This window comes from Daphnia magna, linkage group LG4 (assembly GCF_020631705.1).
Source record: "Daphnia magna isolate NIES linkage group LG4, ASM2063170v1.1, whole genome shotgun sequence".
Lineage (NCBI taxonomy): Eukaryota > Metazoa > Arthropoda > Branchiopoda > Diplostraca > Daphniidae > Daphnia > Daphnia magna.
In genome coordinates, this window is record NC_059185.1 from 3,055,924 (window position 1) to 3,072,957 (window position 17,034).

General features: G+C 39.7%; 4 protein-coding genes and 2 long non-coding RNA genes across 12 annotated transcripts; 3 read left to right on the forward strand and 3 right to left on the reverse strand.

Annotated features, from left to right (window-relative positions):
* Nucleotides 1-55: 55 nt before the first annotated feature.
* LOC116920919 (protein adenylyltransferase Fic) lies at nucleotides 56-1,861 on the reverse strand. The gene is made up of 3 exons (XM_032927086.2): nucleotides 1,420-1,861; nucleotides 407-1,355; nucleotides 56-336 (listed from the first exon to the last, which is right to left on the reverse strand). The coding sequence occupies exons 1-3, from the start codon at nucleotides 1,778-1,780 to the stop codon at nucleotides 192-194; spliced, it is 1,455 nt and encodes a 484-aa protein (XP_032782977.1). The 5' UTR covers nucleotides 1,781-1,861; the 3' UTR covers nucleotides 56-191.
* Nucleotides 1,862-2,087: 226 nt separating this feature from the next.
* LOC116920924 (carbohydrate sulfotransferase 1) lies at nucleotides 2,088-5,888 on the forward strand. 5 transcript variants are annotated; one of them, XM_045173244.1, is made up of 6 exons: nucleotides 2,088-2,297; nucleotides 3,265-4,733; nucleotides 4,786-4,858; nucleotides 4,935-5,194; nucleotides 5,272-5,736; nucleotides 5,806-5,888. In XM_045173244.1, exons 1-2 carry the CDS (start codon nucleotides 2,186-2,188, stop codon nucleotides 4,251-4,253), a joined length of 1,101 nt encoding a protein of 366 aa, XP_045029179.1. In that variant the 5' UTR covers nucleotides 2,088-2,185; the 3' UTR covers nucleotides 4,254-4,733; nucleotides 4,786-4,858; nucleotides 4,935-5,194; nucleotides 5,272-5,736; nucleotides 5,806-5,888. The 5 variants fall into 5 exon arrangements, with proteins under 5 accessions (XP_045029179.1, XP_045029178.1, XP_045029182.1 ...); XM_045173247.1 differs by adding an exon at nucleotides 2,895-3,211 and having other exon boundaries at nucleotides 2,161-2,297; nucleotides 3,265-4,858; XM_045173245.1 differs by adding an exon at nucleotides 2,895-3,132 and having other exon boundaries at nucleotides 2,161-2,297; nucleotides 3,265-4,858.
* On the reverse strand, nucleotides 5,422-7,893 carry LOC123471600. Its single transcript, XM_045173242.1, has one exon. The coding sequence runs from the start codon at nucleotides 7,891-7,893 to the stop codon at nucleotides 5,509-5,511; it is 2,385 nt and encodes a 794-aa protein (XP_045029177.1). The 3' UTR covers nucleotides 5,422-5,508.
* Nucleotides 7,894-9,500: 1,607 nt separating this feature from the next.
* LOC116920923 (alpha-(1,3)-fucosyltransferase C) lies at nucleotides 9,501-11,401 on the reverse strand. The gene is made up of 7 exons (XM_032927090.2): nucleotides 11,139-11,401; nucleotides 10,746-11,066; nucleotides 10,567-10,669; nucleotides 10,281-10,492; nucleotides 10,016-10,163; nucleotides 9,860-9,948; nucleotides 9,501-9,795 (listed from the first exon to the last, which is right to left on the reverse strand). Exons 1-7 carry the CDS (start codon nucleotides 11,399-11,401, stop codon nucleotides 9,666-9,668), a joined length of 1,266 nt encoding a protein of 421 aa, XP_032782981.2. The 3' UTR covers nucleotides 9,501-9,665.
* Nucleotides 11,402-13,910: 2,509 nt separating this feature from the next.
* LOC116921637 lies at nucleotides 13,911-15,097 on the forward strand. Of its 3 annotated transcripts, XR_006645116.1 has the most exons (5): nucleotides 13,911-14,172; nucleotides 14,247-14,334; nucleotides 14,431-14,575; nucleotides 14,651-14,715; nucleotides 14,797-15,097. It is a non-coding gene; the product is annotated as an uncharacterized LOC116921637 (long non-coding RNA). The 3 variants fall into 3 exon arrangements; XR_006645115.1 differs by having other exon boundaries at nucleotides 14,431-14,591; nucleotides 14,651-15,097; XR_006645114.1 differs by having other exon boundaries at nucleotides 13,913-14,172; nucleotides 14,651-15,097.
* Nucleotides 15,098-15,339: 242 nt separating this feature from the next.
* Nucleotides 15,340-16,940, forward strand: LOC116921636. The gene is made up of 2 exons (XR_004393481.2): nucleotides 15,340-15,594; nucleotides 16,277-16,940. It is a non-coding gene; the product is annotated as an uncharacterized LOC116921636 (long non-coding RNA).
* Nucleotides 16,941-17,034: the final 94 nt, after the last annotated feature.

Below are 17,034 nucleotides of genomic sequence, written 5' to 3' on the forward strand. Positions count from 1 at the left end.
CCCGTTAGGAGACTGCAAATGTCTGGAACAGCAGTTCAAAAGCGAAGGTAAACAGTTTCGTTTGACTCGTAGTCGTGTAATTTGAAATTCAAAATCAAAAAGCCGATTTTTTAATATGGTGATTTTCGTATTTACAAGAAATTTTTAGCTATAGTAGTAGTGATAATTTGTGACGACCGGAATTGATTTAATCAGCCGCCCATACAGCAGTTTTGCTGGTCAACGATGATGGTTTTGCCGTCATCTTCTTGGGCTAATTCAGCTATACTTGTTCTATGCTCAGTCGTGGCCCATAGGTAAACATCCAGTGTCTGCTCAGCACAATGAGCTATGAACCTGCACGAGAAAGAAGAGATATTTCATGATTTATCACCATTCCAATACAAAACACATGAGGGATACTAACCTGATGAATGGCCTGACATCTCCTTCGTTAGCTTGTTGAAGATAATCGTAGTACTTGGCCCTATCCTGTTTGCGAATGATGACAGGAGGGTAACCACTTTGCATGAGGATCAGGTTCATTAACAAGCGGGAAGTGCGTCCATTGCCGTCGCTGAAGGGATGAATGTATACTAGTTTGTAGTGTGCCAATGCAGCGAAACGAATGGGGTGTTGAGATAGAGATTCAGCAGAATTTAGCCATCGAACAAAGTCTTTCATCAGAAGTTGAACCTCTGAAGGACCAGGGGGAATATGGTTCCCTACGAAAACTTGGGTTGATCTGAGCCGACCTCCTTCGAACAAGTCGACGAAACCCAACACACGGCGATGAATTTCTAAAATGTCTTCAAAAGTAATTGCGCCTATTCGGTGGACTAGAGTGCTATTGATATACTTCAGGGCAGCGTCGAGGCCTAACACTTCATTGTGTTCCATAATGCTCTTGCCACCAACTGCCATCCGTGTTTCGACAATTGTTCGCGTTTGGGCAAGAGTCATCGTGTTACCTTCGATACCCAAAGTATGGTAGATGTACTGAAAGTATGCTTCCTTTTTAATTCTCCTCAACCCCGAACTTGAATCTGGGGTATTGAGTAAGTCATCTCTTTTTTGGTCTATTCTTTTCAGCAGGCTGTTGTCTAATTCATCAACTATGGGTGAGGTCCTCTGGTGATTTTCAAGAGCTCTCATGTGATTTGGAGAGAATGTGAGGGCTCTTGAATAATGATAGTCTGCATCTAGCAGGTTACGTTCAGTTTCTTCCAAGAACTCCCCGTAGTGATTTAGGATATCTGGATGTTCTGGATCCAATGCAAGGGCATGGCTAAAAAGTTTCAGTGCTTTTGAATGTTTACCACTTTTCTGCATTTCTACTGCTGCATGCAAAGCACCCAAAGCTTCCAGAGTATTTGCTGGAATAACAAGATAATAGATAAAAATTTTGTTAATCTCAATTATTGACTAAGATCAAATTACCATCTTTGTTCTTCTTCTTTGATGTCTCAGCAGCAGGAGATAAGTAAGCAGCTGGATCAACCGAGAGCTCTGTGTCTCCCACAGATAGCTGAGATTCACCAGGAACCATTACAAATTTCTGAGATTTTTCTAAAATCTTTCGTCGGTTGGCTATTAAATCTTCTTTAGTTCGATCAACTTCCATAAATGAGATTTCCTTCTGAATGTACAACGTCATGATAGACACAATACACGTAAACATCACTCCTAGAGCGAAAACCGCCACTAGCGTTAAAGTATTCATGTTCACTCGGAACCAATATTTACTGGAAGGGAAATTAAAACGGGATAACAAGGCTGCTTTAAATACACTTGCAGCCATGCTAGATAAAATGATTACTACATCGTTTCAAAACATCAACGAGAACTGACGTCAAACTGTCAGCTGGCAATCTGCTATGCATGCGACAGTCTAGAAAAATCAAGACATAAAAAAACAAAAAAACTTCTAGCAACTAAATAGTAACTCTTAACAGACTTCAGAATTCAAATATATTTTTGGTTATTATATTGCAGTGTTACATGCATTTAAGGATTGTATTAGAAAAAAAGTTATAGATTTTTTTTGGCAGGTTAAACTGTAATCAAATTTGGCAACGTAGAACATCGAAATTGGAGGATGTTTTAACTTGCATGGTTTGTCCGTTTGTCGGGTCTGACCTGGTCTGACTAATGTAGTTACGTTTCTATTGTTCTATTGACGATTACTGCGGAGGTTATTGCAAAAATGAAAGCCTGGGATTCACAAAGACTAAGCAATTGTGCTAAGAAGTTCATCAAAATCTTGATTACTAGTGAATGTTTCTCTCACCAATCCCTTCATTTAAGAAATAGTAAAGGTAATTTTTTCTATTTCCAATTTCCGTACCACGTGTTTTTACCCCCTTCATCAAAATGGCGCCAAGCTACAAGGTTTCTATTGTCGTTTACTTTTTGAAATCCATTTGTGGGTGTAAACCTGGTAGGTATTATCTACTGCCATCACATTATATGGTAAATTTCAATTATTAGAATAATCCCATGATGGTTATAATCATCGATTCCCTCTGAAAAGATTCCGTTAAGTTTACAAGGTATATTCGATGAGTTGAACTCGGAACTAGTGTGTGAAACAGCTGTGATGTGTGATCATCATAGTGATTATAGTATAAATTTACCTTCCATGGTTACCCTAACTTCTCAAGCAAAGTTCTTTTGTTCACATGCGGTGCATTGAATAGCTTTTAGCGGCCTTTCTTTTTTCCTTTTCCCTTTTTTTTTTTTTACTGTTTCCCATGTCTCGTCGTGGAAAACAAAACAAGTTATCTAGTACGAAAAAGCAAAGGATGTATATGTGATCCTCTTCACCGTTTAAAAGTCTTCTCCTAATTTATTCCCGACATAGAAATATCCGTGTGTATTCATGTACTGTTTTATAGAAAGTTGTACTCTTCAAGGTTACGCGTTGAAAACAGATGGGGCAAGTTATTGCTCTGACAGTGCAGCTTGAGCCTTGCGGAGAAGCAGCAGCAAGTGTAGTAGGTACCAGTGCTGGCAGGCTATACTAATCAAAAGTCTATTTCGAAATGCATTACGTGATTAAGCTTTTAATTGCCATTTTCTTCATTTGGATTATTGTGTCACACCGGCTTGCAATCATTCGCATGTCATCCGTCACCGTTAATTCTATTTCAGGTAAAAGGATGGCAGAGACTGATACTGTTTTCGTATTGCATCAAAGAAGAGTTCCAATAGTTTTTCTTTGACATAAAAAGTAACACGTGATTTCCGCAGTACAGAAAAGTATGATTAAATCTATTTTTTCAGGAAATAAAAAAGCCCTGGCTGAACCAAGGCATGATTTGTTCAATTCCGATATTTCGGAAGGTATTCGAGCTATTCGAATGGAAAAATTCGTGGAAAAACTGAGTCAATCTGCAGATGTCAGCACAGATACCTCAGCGATACAAATTCTACCACCTATCCTGAAGATTTTGATCGTAACGACGTGGCGATCAGGTTCAACTTTCCTCGGCCAAATCATCAGCAGCCTACCCGGTGTTTTTTATTCGTACGAGCCAATGTACTATTTCGAAACCAATAATGGATCAAAAACAGAACTCATCCGGTCACTCTTTCAATGCCAATTTCCTGCTGATTATCTGAGTTTTGCCAATGGACTGAAGGAACATAGTCAGAATTTCATGGCGATGAATACACGCATCTGGAGAGCATGTCTACATAACCGCACACTGTGCAATCAACCGGAATTTGTTGGCCAGCTCTGCACTAAATTTCCTATTCATCTAATGAAAACGGTTCGATTACGAGTCAAAGAGCTTTCGCCGTTGCTGCAGGCCGACCCTGCTTTTACCGATTGGAAAATCATTTATTTGGTCCGTGATCCCCGTGGCGTAATGTCGTCAAGAACCAATTTACCGTGGTGTGTACCAGATCCGGCGTGCAACGATGCAGGCCGTCTATGCAAAGATGTGCAAGAAGATCTCGAAGAGATAAATCGGCTTCAAATCTTTTTTCCTAATCAACTTTACCTGTTAAAGTTCGAGGATTTGTCCGCCAACGTCGAGACAGAAACAGAGATGTTGTTTCAATTTTTAGAATTGCCTGTCCTCAGGTCGGTCAAAGACTTTTTGGCTAAACACACGCAGTCTAACCAAACCAGGGACAACCCATTTTCAACAATCAGACAATCAAACGCCGTGGCATCTGGATGGCGAAATAAAATGTCTAGCGACCTCATTGCAAACATCACGGGTGTCTGTACACCCACGCTCAAAAAGCTTGGCATATTGTAGAAGTCTCTAAGATATTTTGTTGCAAAACGGTCAAGCCATGCACAGCGAAAAGAAAAATATATATAGTATCGTTCATGACATGGGAAAAGTGTAGTGGTACATCAGTAGGCGTAGCTCAAACGCCGGAAAGATGATGAAAAATTGTTTCTGTCTTTCCTTGTCCTTGGTAATTTCTAATCTATTTTACTTATTTAATTTTAAAACATCTAAAACCGTGTGACTCTTTCGTTTTCACTTTTGCGATGTTAAATGACTTTGCCGTACTGCGATCCCAAGAATGCGCAATGTAATAATAAAATTTTATCATTCAGAATTGATCTGAACGTAAAATATCTCTAGTTCCTCAGTCATTGAGTACAAAAGTACAAGGTGGTCGTGGACCGCACCAACCACAACTTCAATTTTAGGTACTAACCTTGTAAACCGTTCGAGCTATCCGCCTAGTCTTTACGTTTCACTGCGTGCACCCAGTGCACTAAGGTAATGATTTTATAACGTGCGCTACAAACATTAACAGTTTTTCTCTTTTCAGAGTTAGCGGCCTCCTCATTCGGCAAGAAAATGCACCGTCAATTTCCTAACGATAAATTGCAGCAACAAATAAGGTGAGTCTATATTCCAACTTTTACATGTTCTGTCAGATATAGTTGCTTTCTCAGTTACATAAATTTCCATTACTAGAAAATTGTTTACCGCTTCACTTCGTTCTCGCCTGTTGGTACTGGATTCAGAGTAAAAAGCTGCTACAACCAGGTAGCAGCTGGTTCACTACGCCACTACAACTATGGACCTATCACTTTCCACGCTACTTTTAAGGCTCCAACGTAATTGTTACGCTTACCTGAACGTACCCGGAAACCTGGAGCAACATAAATTGGATGAATGCAGAGTTTTTTGTCCTCTTCGTGCATTGAGCTCCTTTTGTTTTGCGATAAAATACGGTAAGAGTCTCATTGATAAAATGAAAACACATTACCGATAGTTAGTGTAACCTATTCTTGTATAAATGAGATTTTAGTTTGACACAAATGGAAGACGTGATGCTGGTGATACTTGAGGATGGAGCTGTCAAACCACAATCCTGCGACACAATCAACGTATTTTTCTTTCATTAATTAAAGAATAACCCGTTTTTCTTTTTCCTCCTAAAGTAATTCAATGAACTGCATTTCTAAGTATCAAATTTTATTATTCTTGCTGTGATACAACAAAGTGAATCATCGTGGAGAACATGGTAAAAACAGTTTTTTGCTTTTCATACAGGAAATTTTTGAAGATCTTGACAGTCCTCGCTTCCGCACGGGCAGTGCGTTAGATTGCAATTACATTCTTCGCAAAATAAAAGAGTTTTGCACCCGTATCTCGCTGTGATGATGTCCTGGCCGCAAATCTGGCATAGAATACTGTCGACACCGAATTTCCAGTAAGCGATCGTGGACAAGACGAGTGTTGGCATGAACCGATGGTACCAACGTCTTGGCTGGTAAAACGCAATCACAGATTCATTTTGTTCGTGATCAAAACACGGGTGATTAATTTCTTCTTCTGCTAGTGCCATGGCGACAACTCCTCGCTTGCGACGTTCTTCCACAATCTCTTCCAGTGTTACCTCAGTTCTCTTTTCTCCCTGTTCCGGTATGAGAAAATCGCAGATGCGGCACATGATGTAGTCCGACTTACTTTGATACAAGCCTATCATAAAGTAGAAAAAGGCCAGCAAAAACAACTGGAGCCACGTACGCCATTCGACTGGAATGAAAGCTGTGTTACAGACGGAACTGTCGGCTATTTTGCAGTACTTGCTCTCTAGACTGAAGCCACCCAAAACGGCCCGCATGAGAAAAGCGAACATCCCATCGCCCTGGACGTTGAAGACGAATCGAGCAGACCCGTAGTTGGGTACGACGAACTGAATGTTCATCAGCAAATGATGTAAGTATTTAGCTGATTGTTCGAACCAGAAACAAAACATGACTTTACCGATCAAACGAAGCGATTCAGCGAAACGCGATGGATAGTTGTACATGACGAAGACATAGTCGGACATAATTCGGGTGAACGTCGAATAATATCGACTTCTCTCTCGTCGCGTCAGTTTGATATCCCATCGTTCCATGATGGCCCTGCTCAGGTAATTGTTGCAAAAGTAAAGGTTACGTCGATATTTAACCAGGAAGACGATGGCGTATATAAGAGACAGTAGGACGATTGAGATACATAATCCTGCCAGACCCCAACTTATGCAATGTCTTAACCACCAGGTCCACTTTGCAGCGAACAAATCAAAACTGGCCGTCATTTCCAGCAGATCGTTATTGACTTTGGGTGAAAGCGGGTCAATAACAATTTCACGGGCAAGAGTTTCCAAGGCTTCCTGGTAATGGGCGTAAGCTTTGCCGAATGCCGTACTTTCCGGAGCAATGCAGAATTGATCCAGATCTATCGAGTTCAGCGATCTGCAAGAATGGTACGCCGTTTTCCAGCAAATGGAAAATACAGCTTCGAAGAAGAATGCTGTACTTCCGAGATTGTAAGCTTGGTCGAGACAGGTATAATGGATGAAGTCGTTACACTGGTCCCTCCATTCACCCTGTCTGATTTTGCAAGCTTTCTGAAGCAGGCCTGTAAATGCTTTATCCAACTGTTCCAGCGTGCTCGTCGGTTCCGGTGGCAGTTCTCCGAACGTTCCAAAGATTTCCCTGTTAAGCTCCTGCGCGCTGGCTTTCATGAAGTTAATTTCGTTTTGGTTCCGATCGCTGAGTCCGAATACTTTCTGGAACATGCGGTAAAATGGCAAAAGAAAGACTTTGACCAGAATTAATTTTTCGTCGATGTAGAGTCCCATCAGACAGATTATATGGATCACAATGGAACCACAGTTGATGTAAAGACTGAGAATCGGACCGAAAAACAACTGAGTTTCAAAGACGTGCATCACGCAGAATCCGAACAGCGGAATGATGAGTTCCATTGAAGTGAGGACACCCACAGCAGATAATTTGAGTTCCGGGTACCAAGGTGTCAACGTGAAGATTCCAATCACGACAAAAACGGCCATGACGTAGAGGTTCTCAAAGTAGAGGTGAACCATGTAGAAGGCAGCCGACCCACCAAAGCCCATGAAGACATTCAAGATGATGTTGTAGCTCAACTTACCGGCCCGGCTAGTGTAGAGGCCTTGTATGAAAAATAACAGGGAAGCTGCCAGGCTGCCTACCAGAAACCAGTAGACGTTCCAGCGTCGTGTGATGAGCGATAAACGACTGACATCTTCGACAGCAAGAAGCAGGACCGTTCCCAGTGATCTGATCTTGTCCTGGACACCTTCCAGCAGCCAGTGCAGGGCTCTGATTGATCGGTCCCAGATGGTGGGTCGACGGGCGAGTGGCTCGTCATTACTGGTGTCGTCGCAAGGCATTTCCCAGACAGTGCGTGAGGAAACGTCAAAGAAGTCACCAGGTGGCGGTAATTCGTCGCAATGTGCAATTGGCTCGCCTTTACTGTTGATTGTTATTCGATTGACGTCGCAGACGGTCATGATTGTCTCTCGTTCGAATGAGAAATTTGAAGAAGCCGTAGCTGCCGGTAGAAAACCAATCAAAAAGAAAATGGTTGTCAACATCATGTTGAAGTTCATCATTCGTTTTGTGTAAAACAAGGTATTAGCAATGAAATGTTGGTACCTCTTCATAGTTTCCAAAATAGTGGTTTGTATTGGTTGCAGGGTATTTAATCCTATTTGACAAATGGTATCTAGAGCAAGTCATTCAGACTTGAACAACTTGAGCCAATTATGTCTTGATTATTTGTGGTGAATTATCAGACACATTCTTTTTTCCCAAATTGTTCTGCAGTAAAAAAAAAAGGAAAAACAACAGAAATATGTTAAAATTACTATAGTATAGACCTTATTAAGATCCAAAGGTATGGGTCAAGCCTACCCCCTAGCGGCGCGTTTCAGTGTGAAGGGGTGCCGTGAACAGCCGCTTTTTATTTGGCTTGCCGCATATGGCATGGTAATAGGCTATTCAACGGTAGCAGGCGACTACCACATTTTTCGTAAGTTTCTGTCATATGTTGGATTACACGGTTTCGAACAACATTACAAGAAATGGGAAATACAAGAGTGTGTTGTATTTGTGGTGTTTCTACAGTTTATAAAAATAAGAATAGAAATTCCCGTAGTAATGAACATGTTTGTTATCACAATGTATCTACCATTGGAATTCTGTGAATGGTCATCGTTAGCATTTTCAGTGTTTCTTGTTTTGTTAGCGACCAACAGATCCAAATTCTTTGATGGTATCCGATCAATATCGTTTACATTGCAAATGTTAGCTGGTTTACCTAGAATACATAATGTCAAATAAAAGTTATCAGTGTTGTTATACAACTGAAGTTTACCTGATTGGAAGTGGTCAGAACAAACACAAATAAGTCCAATAGGGAAATTATCATAATTCGTTCCAACAACTTCTTTCCATGCAACAAGCCTCCTTTCCAACAGATCCTTATCAAATGGCAATAACTTTTTGATATTCGGGTTTGGAAACTTAAAAAAACTACGGGAATTTCTATTCTTCTTTTTATAAACTGTAGAAACACCACAAATACAACACACTCTTGTATTTCCCATTTCTTGTAATGTTGTTCGAAACCGTGTAATCCAACATATGACAGAAACTTACGAAAAATGTGGTAGTCGCCTGCTACCGTTGAATAGCCTATTACCATGCCATATGCGGCAAGCCAAATAAAAAGCGGCTGTTCACGGCACCCCTTCACACTGAAACGCGCCGCTAGGGGGTAGGCTTGACCCATACCTTTGGATCTTAATAAGGTCTATAATGACTCTCATTCCAGAATTTTCTAAATGACTTTAAATTTTCAGAATGACTTTTGCTTGACCGTCCCCGCAATCATTGAGCCAGTTGTGATGTTTACTATATCGAAATGGTCTTCCTCGTTACCAAATTTAAATACCGGAAAGGCAAGGTTTACAGGTGGACTAGTTGGACATGTTCTGACCATTGGGCTTACGCAAGATCCGGTCATTTGCTTGCTGATTGGCTCAGGTTTGCAATTTTACGTTAGAATAAATAAAAATAAAGCCTTTTGTGGTTAATTTTAAACCGGACGTCCAAACGTTCTCAAATTCTAGATGGAAGATTATTTTAAATGTTAGAAACCCAGAAGACGATAAATATATATCCACGGATAGTATATGACATCCAAGACAACAACGAATCGTCTATTCTATTCAAATTTATTTTCTTTTTCTTTATATTTTTTTGTTAATTTTTTAGATGGAAAACCTCTTCACCAGAAACACATTTGTAACTGAAATGTACGTGTTAGTCCCTTGTACTGTGAGCTTGAATGTGAGGCTCGAAAACCAGTCAATGCCTCCAGTTAATCATCAAAAGACCAAGGAACTTGAACGTTGTGTAAGTCTTCGATTGTCTCATTATGACGTATCACGATACCTCGGTCTTCTGGGCCAAAGCACTTGGTGCTGTTGTACCACCAATTGTCAATATCCCTAGATTTCAATTTTCCGCAATGAACAACGTGAGACATTTTCAGATTAACTTGTATAGCTTTACCGATATATTTTTGGAGGAAGATTGCTATTGAGTTTCTCGCATAGGTCACAGAACGGCTGGGATGCTAATTCCTGATAGCCCGAATGCACCTGAACAGATGTTTCAAAACGTGTTTTCAGTCCCAAGGAACTACGTAATGGGACGTAATCTATGTACCTGATAAATATCTTTCCACCAAAAATGACGAAGGTATTGATTTTCATTTTTTTCTAGCTTCATTAAGTGATCGGCTAATTGCCTTGGACTGAACGAGAGCGCATCGATGAAAGAATGTGACGGTGCTATTCTTGCGTAATCTGCTCCCCTGTATAGTCGAATTTTGAAAGTGGTTATATGCATACGATAATTTTATTTAAACGTAAAGTGATGTCATAGATAGCCATATAACCTCTGTTTATGTTTTTTAATTTATTTCTGTTACCCAAAGACAATAGGCACCGTGTCGCGATCAAGAAGATCAAAAAATCTTTTGGTTACGAAGTCGTCACAAATGTATCGTTCAAATGCCAGGATAAATTTGTAATTATTAGCCAGCATATCAAGACACGGAAGAATAGCTGCACCTGGCGTACCACTAGTTTCCGGACAGCTCTTTTCGCCGCACGGCCCATAGCTATCTACTTCTACGTATTCCTGTCAACAGGTAAAAACGAAATCTTTAGCCTTCCCATGTCTTTATCTTTTAAAAAACGGGGCCAAAAAGATACTCTCAGCTCGTTAATGTATGCTTCACGCTTGCTTTTGGATCCACAACGGGCGACGTACCAAGCAACTAGCTTTTTCTTCTTCTTACTGTTTCTTAGCCGGATTCTGTGAATAACAAGAACAAATCAAAGTTCGCCCTCGATGATAACAATTCAAGCACAAGAGGAACAATGGAACATACTGAGAAAACGAGTTCTTCTTCAGCGGCTGGTCCAGCTTCTTAACCCAGCCCCGTTTCCATGTCACATCAGCATTTTTACGGTACGATATGGTCCAGTTAAAGAAAGATCCGAAATGGTTGTCACGTTCAAAGTAATTACGAGGGTAGCACATTGGAGGATCGTCTGTCAACAAAACATATCGTTGGAAGCCTTGACGGCCGTGAACTTTCGGTAGCTCGCACAAATTGGTGTACAGGAAAACAATGGCATCTGCTTGCTCAGGAACCACTTTTGTTTTGTTTTTAGACAGAACACAATTCTTGAATTTGCATCCGACACGGCTGATTTTTTATTTTATTTAAGGATTTATTAAGTTTCAACGCATTTATCTTTATCGGGTTTTCTATCTTTACCTGAATGAAGAAACATCGTCTAACGTAAAGCCAAAATCGCCGTACCATGGATTCCACAGAAGAATGGTCTTTACGTCGGTGTCTTTTAGTGTTGACATGTCTACACGTTGAACAACATCCAGCTGGTGATAATCGTCATAAACGTCACGGATCGTAGGCTGTTTAACGAAAAAGACGTTGAACAAAAAGAAGAGCCACAACGGGTAGATAAGACAGTGACGATTCGGCCGATGAAACAACGCTCGAAGTGTATGCCTGTGCATTCTCTCTCTACATCAAGTGCACGCAAAGCATATATTGCTTGCGTCTCAAACGTCTTCTGCGGAGGTACCCAACAACAGCTAACACCGATAGCTGTCGGCCAACTAAAACATGTTGGAAAACCTGGGTATTGCTGGTATTCTTTTCCATTATTTTTTAAAAAGATTTTAAAAGTACTTAAATAGAAACCTCTTTGAGGTTTTTTATTTCTTTTAAAACTACTCAGTCTGTTTTTTTGTACAATGTACTACATCAAATTGTCTTCCACTGGTTTTTATGCCAAGAGGAATATGTCCAATGTGGTGAATGTGTATGTTAGAAACACAAGCAATTTGCATGCTCTTAATCTAAACGGAAGTAGGATGTGGCTACTTGATGTAAAACGTTCAATTACTTCTTTGTTATGTTTCTTTTAGTGAGTATACGCTACCGCGTGTGTGACCATGGCTTACGAAGACTACGTTTCCATCCTATCCTATCTTATCTTATCTTATCCTATCCTATATGAGTTCTCTTCCATTTTGTCTGTGTTCCAATCAAATGGTGTCCAGCATGATAGACACCTGTTATAAATGAATGCATCTGTTGTAAATAGAAATAACTAAGACAAACGGAGCAGTACGATTCAAATTCCTAGATTCTTACTTAACATTTAATTGTCTTCTTTATCATTTGGGAACGTTTGAATTTTCTAGGTGAGCTACCACCCACAGCCAGGCCGTTCTATTCACGAGCCAGACTATAGTCGAATCCGTTCAAGGAGCGAGGTCGGTGTTTTGGATAATTACTCAACGGCTAGTGTTATTACTGATTCCACAACGGCCATGAAACGGGAACTCGACGATTCCGATGCGGCTTCTGCTGTCACTTTACCGCAATCTAGAACCAGACCTGATGACGCCTCCGGTTACAACAAAGCGCAACCTTTAATTAATCGGTAATGATAAAATGAAATGAAGAAATTTGTTACGTGACGTGACGTGTAACTTTAAAATTGTGTAGACCCCCGACGACGACGCGTTCGCAACAATTATTGGAAACTAATTTCGATACGGGAATACCGGAAGTTCCGCGTCATGCAGTTACCACTGGCTATTTGGCCCATTCCAACGAAAACTTCTTCCTACCGCATCGATCCAACAGCACACCCCTTGAGACGGACATGTAAAAAGGCCCATGACGATGATCTCTTCTTCTAATTTGTGTAACAATATGGAATTTAAATTCCATAATTTATCTTATAAATCTTAAAATTGTATGATTCCATGACATTTGACTGCCCTTTTTATCGCTGCTGTAATTCTTAGAACCATTCTAAGAACTTGAAAATAAGACTAGAACAATAGATAACAGCACTAAAGCTATTTTCTACAAACAATTCCGCCCAATTACCCGGGATTGGAACTAGACACGACCATTTCCGGATTTTAAGTTAGTGCTCCATGTTTAAATGAATATTTCCTCTCTTTTTTTATTTGTATGGTATGTATGAGTTGTCTTCCATTTTATCTGTGTTCCAATCAGATGGTGTCCAGCATGATGGACACCTTTTATAAATGAATGCATCTGTTGTAAATAGAAACAACTAAGACAAACTGAAATTCAGTCTAATCCTTGCGTTTAGTTAAAGTGTGATCTGGCTCTGGGGAAAACAAATAAAACGTGGAAATGAAGATGAAATGAGAAAAAAAAAATGGGCTTATAGCACTACGTATTCTTTGCTCGAAGCCTCCTGCAGCACGCGTAGTGAGTACGCGTGAAATTGATAACACGTGCTGCACAGAGGAATCTTTTCAACGAACCTGCGTTAATGCCATAGCCAAACTAGGTGTGCTAGCCAAGCGCTTTTATACCATGAAAATTCTTAACCAAACCACGTTTGCGAAATTGACTTTATAAAATTGTGTTTTTCAGACTGAAAAAATTACGAATGATAAAAATTAAAAAATGAACTATATGGACGATTATACATCGAATTGAATTCAACAATTTATTTTAAAGGTTTGTCTTATCAAAAATGAAAAAAACAAAAAAAACTAAATATGAAGCCTGATATACCCAGACTTACCCCGAGTAGTTCGAGGTGCCACCGCTGGAGTGTGCTGATAGTAGGGGTTTGAGAGTTGATACTGAGACGAAATACAGATAGATATACTGATTCTGAGACTTACTCTGATATATATATATTGATATATATACATAAGTGTATACTGATACTGATACTTGAGACTTACAGAGAAAAAAAATCACACGGTATTATCAAAATTGAACACTGATTTTGCTTAAGTTATTGGCTTTCTCGTCAAATCCACGGAATGCCAAATTACCCCATAAATTTTCAGCACCCCAGGGAGCACCATTATTTATTTATTTGTTGTTGTTGTTGGAAATAATCCTCAAAAAATCTGAGTGGCAGCAGTGCACCTTATTTACCATTACCATCACCATCAACAAATAGCGTCATCTAGCGACACCAATAGGAGAAATTTGAATTACTATTAAATATTGATTGTAATTTTTCTTTAAAGTTTTTTATCGATTTCATCGTTTCCAATAGACAAGCAGACGAATTTGTGACATTAGAACGAAAGATTCGATACGTGTTAAGCGGGAGCTAATAAATGTTCGCGTTCCGTTTTAATCATTCTTTTGGCTACTCGTTAACCCCCAGAAATTTGAAATTTTTTAATAACAAACCTGAAGGGCACTCTTTTTCACGACACACGATTGTTTGAAGGTTTATTTTCACTAGACATAGATAGTCATTTGAATGGTACAGTACAGTATATTAGTATGTTATTTCTTTCAGTTTTTATTTGATGTCAGCCAATGTTTTCAAATGTTTAGGTGCAGTTCCTATCCTCAGCCCTACAGTGTGCAAAAATAGATTGTGGAAAAAACTGCCCATGCTGAATCTGCACAATGCTGGCTTAATGTAAGTGACCTATCAACAGTAATTTTGGTTCATATTTGACTTTCACATGCAAATATATGACAAATATTTATATTAGTAAACTGTTATTGAACACAGGACTACACAGCATTAAAAGACTCTTCCCTTAAGGAAGTAGCTGTGGACTTTCTTTAGATGACTCTTGTATCAGAAATATTTTCCTGCTTCTTGGAACAAGGAACATAGGATGCCTTGATGCCAATGAAGTGTCATTGGAAAGATTGTAAAAAAATGTTAAGGTATTTGACAAATCTGTAATCATGTTAATAAAGGGACTTTTTTGTTATTCTTAAATTAGCAGGAGAAACCTAAAGTTGGAGGATGATACATTTGTTTCCCATTACTAGTTTTGTAAAACAAATGGTAAATTGGTAAAAAAAAACATGTCACCTATTACTTTAAATAAATTGTTTTCAAAAGTGGAGATTAATTCCAAATCTTCAGCTTCCCAGGCAGACACCCATCCACAAAGCCATGGGTGATAGATGATATTCACAGCGGCACGACTGCGTTGTAAATTGGAATCACTTTTATAAAGCCAAACAGGTATAACAAAAATAGCATTTAAAAATTTTTTTGTATAGAATTATGATGACTCGGCTATTAAGTAATGAAATCGAATTTTTAAGTTTTGTTACGTTTGAAAGTTACCCAAGATTATCGTATCTCATTGTTATTCATCATATATGTCTGTGTAATTCATTGCTGGGAAACTATATTACATGGACTTGTTGTGTCAGTGTTATAATACTATGTGTTGAAACATGTTTTACTGCCTGTCCTCCGTGATTGGAGCAGCAATGTGCCTAACTGACCTGAGGAAATGAAACAACTGTTGCGTCATCTAGCGGTCAAGATTCAAACCTTTAGGAAACCCCACTCACTGGAGGAGGAGTTAAATTTTCGGTTGCTAGTTGTTGATTATTTTCAGCAAAAAAATAATAATAAATGGCACTACACGAGGTGCTGAAAAAAGGGGTAATTTGGCGTTCCGTACCCTTTAACAGATAAATAAGATCATGCATGTTTGATCAGTCGGTTAGAGCGCAGTTCTTCTAACGTGGTGGTCAGAAGTTCGATGCGGTTAAAATATATTATTTTCAGAAATTCGGAGTAAAATCCATACAATTGAACAACACCTTCGTCTGCTATGCCTGCAATGGCGGACCAAACGTTATCAACAGCCTTTGCTTTGTTTATTTTGTGCATTTTATCGTTGTTTTTGTGCGTTTCCAGCCTCCAGTAAGTTGAAAATGACAATAACTATAAGGCTTGCATTATTTTTTAGCTTAATAGTTAAAAAAAATTAGATGGCAGCTTATTAACAAGACATAGTAAAGTTGTGCTTAGATTGCAACCAAGAAAAAGCACTCATGTTCTTATGAAATTTAATCTTTAGTTTCAGTTTTACTTTAAACGTCTCTTTATTCCTCTCCAGAGCATGGAAGACAAGTTAAATGATTGGTAATTTTACCATGGGAGCATTGCTTTCAAATGAATCCCTCACCATAGATTGTCAATTGACTCGAAAGGGTTTAGTGGGCTGTTTTCAAACCCAAGCTCACTGGGTGTTCTCTTATTATTCAAGACGGCTGATAGTTGCACATTGATGTGGAGAAGGACTAATGGAATTAGCAATATATTTCACCTTTCAATTCCCCGTATGACTGATCTGTAGTAGACTTTCCCTCTAGACTTTCAGAATCTTTATTCAATTAATAAAGCTCAATAACATGATCGTTCGTTAAATATTAGTGTTACAAGTAGATTGTTAATCGGAAGCTGACCGATTGCCATGTAGTGAATTTTTTTCCCCCTTTAGCTAATTTTATTTATTTTCTTTTGTGTAAGAGTTTATCAGTGACGGTGACCATGATTATGCTATTGTTCTTTCGTCTGATTTTTTTCCTTTTTTTTCTTGTAGAGATTGGAAATGACAAAGAAATGAGTTCTGTTCTTCGCCTCATTTTTGCCTCATCGTCATCAAGCTGATCGTCTTCGCTTCGCCATCCTCGCTTCACCGTCCTCGCTTCACCGTCTTCACCTCGCCGTCTTCACCTCGCCACACCGTCTTCGCTTTGCCTTCTTCAAATTGATCGTCTTCGCCTCGCCGTCTTCGCCTCGCCGTCTTCGCCTCGCCGTCTTCGCCTCGCCGTCTTCGCCTCGCCGTCTTCGACTCGCCGTCTTCGCCTCATCGTCTTCGATCGCGCCCGTCTTCGTCTCATCGCTGTCATCGTGGAAACTCGCGTTTTTGGTAGTTTGTTTTGTTTTGTTTTGTATTGGTGTATAGTGTATGTTTAAAGTTAACCCGTTGGCTGCCACCCATTTTGCTCCCCTTTTTTTTTAGGTGTAGGGACCGGCGGCGCTGTTCTGCCTCATGGTTGATCACCCATGGGGTGGGGCAGTCGCCTTGCGCCTTAGGGCGCCGTAGGCAATGCACCAGTAGGGACTTCCCCTTGTCGATGCGATGGTGGAGTACCTGGGGTGTGCATTCCCGTAAAGGTCTCCATCGTCAAGTCAGCCCGGACTTGTCTTCGGACAAGTCCCCCTTTCATCGGATCCCTCTGAAACGATGCGTAGTAACTGTAGGAGAACAACCTACGGGTTGTAATGGCTTGGCAGCCAACGGGTTAATTTAAGTGTTTGTGTATTTATGCATGTATGTTTTGTATTTATTGTATA

What these genes read in the sequence shown, in the direction of transcription:
- LOC116920924 (XM_045173243.1), top strand. Translation starts at nt 2,186, where the DNA reads ATGAAAGCCTGGGATTCACAAAGACTAAGCAATTGTGCTAAGAAGTTC. An exon ending in TCATTTAAGAAATAGTAAAG is followed by an intron (nt 2,298 to 3,264) that starts GTAATTTTTTCT and finishes CTATTTTTTCAG; the next exon opens with GAAATAAAAAAGCCCTGGCT.
- LOC116920923 (XM_032927090.2), bottom strand. Translation starts at nt 11,401, where the DNA reads ATGCACAGGCATACACTTCGAGCGTTGTTTCATCGGCCGAATCGTCAC. An exon ending in CATACATTAACGAGCTGAGA is followed by an intron (nt 10,493 to 10,566) that starts GTATCTTTTTGG and finishes ACCTGTTGACAG; the next exon opens with GAATACGTAGAAGTAGATAG. An exon ending in GGTGGAAAGATATTTATCAG is followed by an intron (nt 9,949 to 10,015) that starts GTACATAGATTA and finishes ACATCTGTTCAG; the next exon opens with GTGCATTCGGGCTATCAGGA.
- LOC116920919 (XM_032927086.2), bottom strand. Translation starts at nt 1,780, where the DNA reads ATGGCTGCAAGTGTATTTAAAGCAGCCTTGTTATCCCGTTTTAATTTC. An exon ending in AAAGAAGAAGAACAAAGATG is followed by an intron (nt 1,356 to 1,419) that starts GTAATTTGATCT and finishes TTGTTATTCCAG; the next exon opens with CAAATACTCTGGAAGCTTTG. An exon ending in GATGTCAGGCCATTCATCAG is followed by an intron (nt 337 to 406) that starts GTTAGTATCCCT and finishes TTTCTCGTGCAG; the next exon opens with GTTCATAGCTCATTGTGCTG.
- LOC123471600 (XM_045173242.1), bottom strand. Translation starts at nt 7,893, where the DNA reads ATGATGAACTTCAACATGATGTTGACAACCATTTTCTTTTTGATTGGT.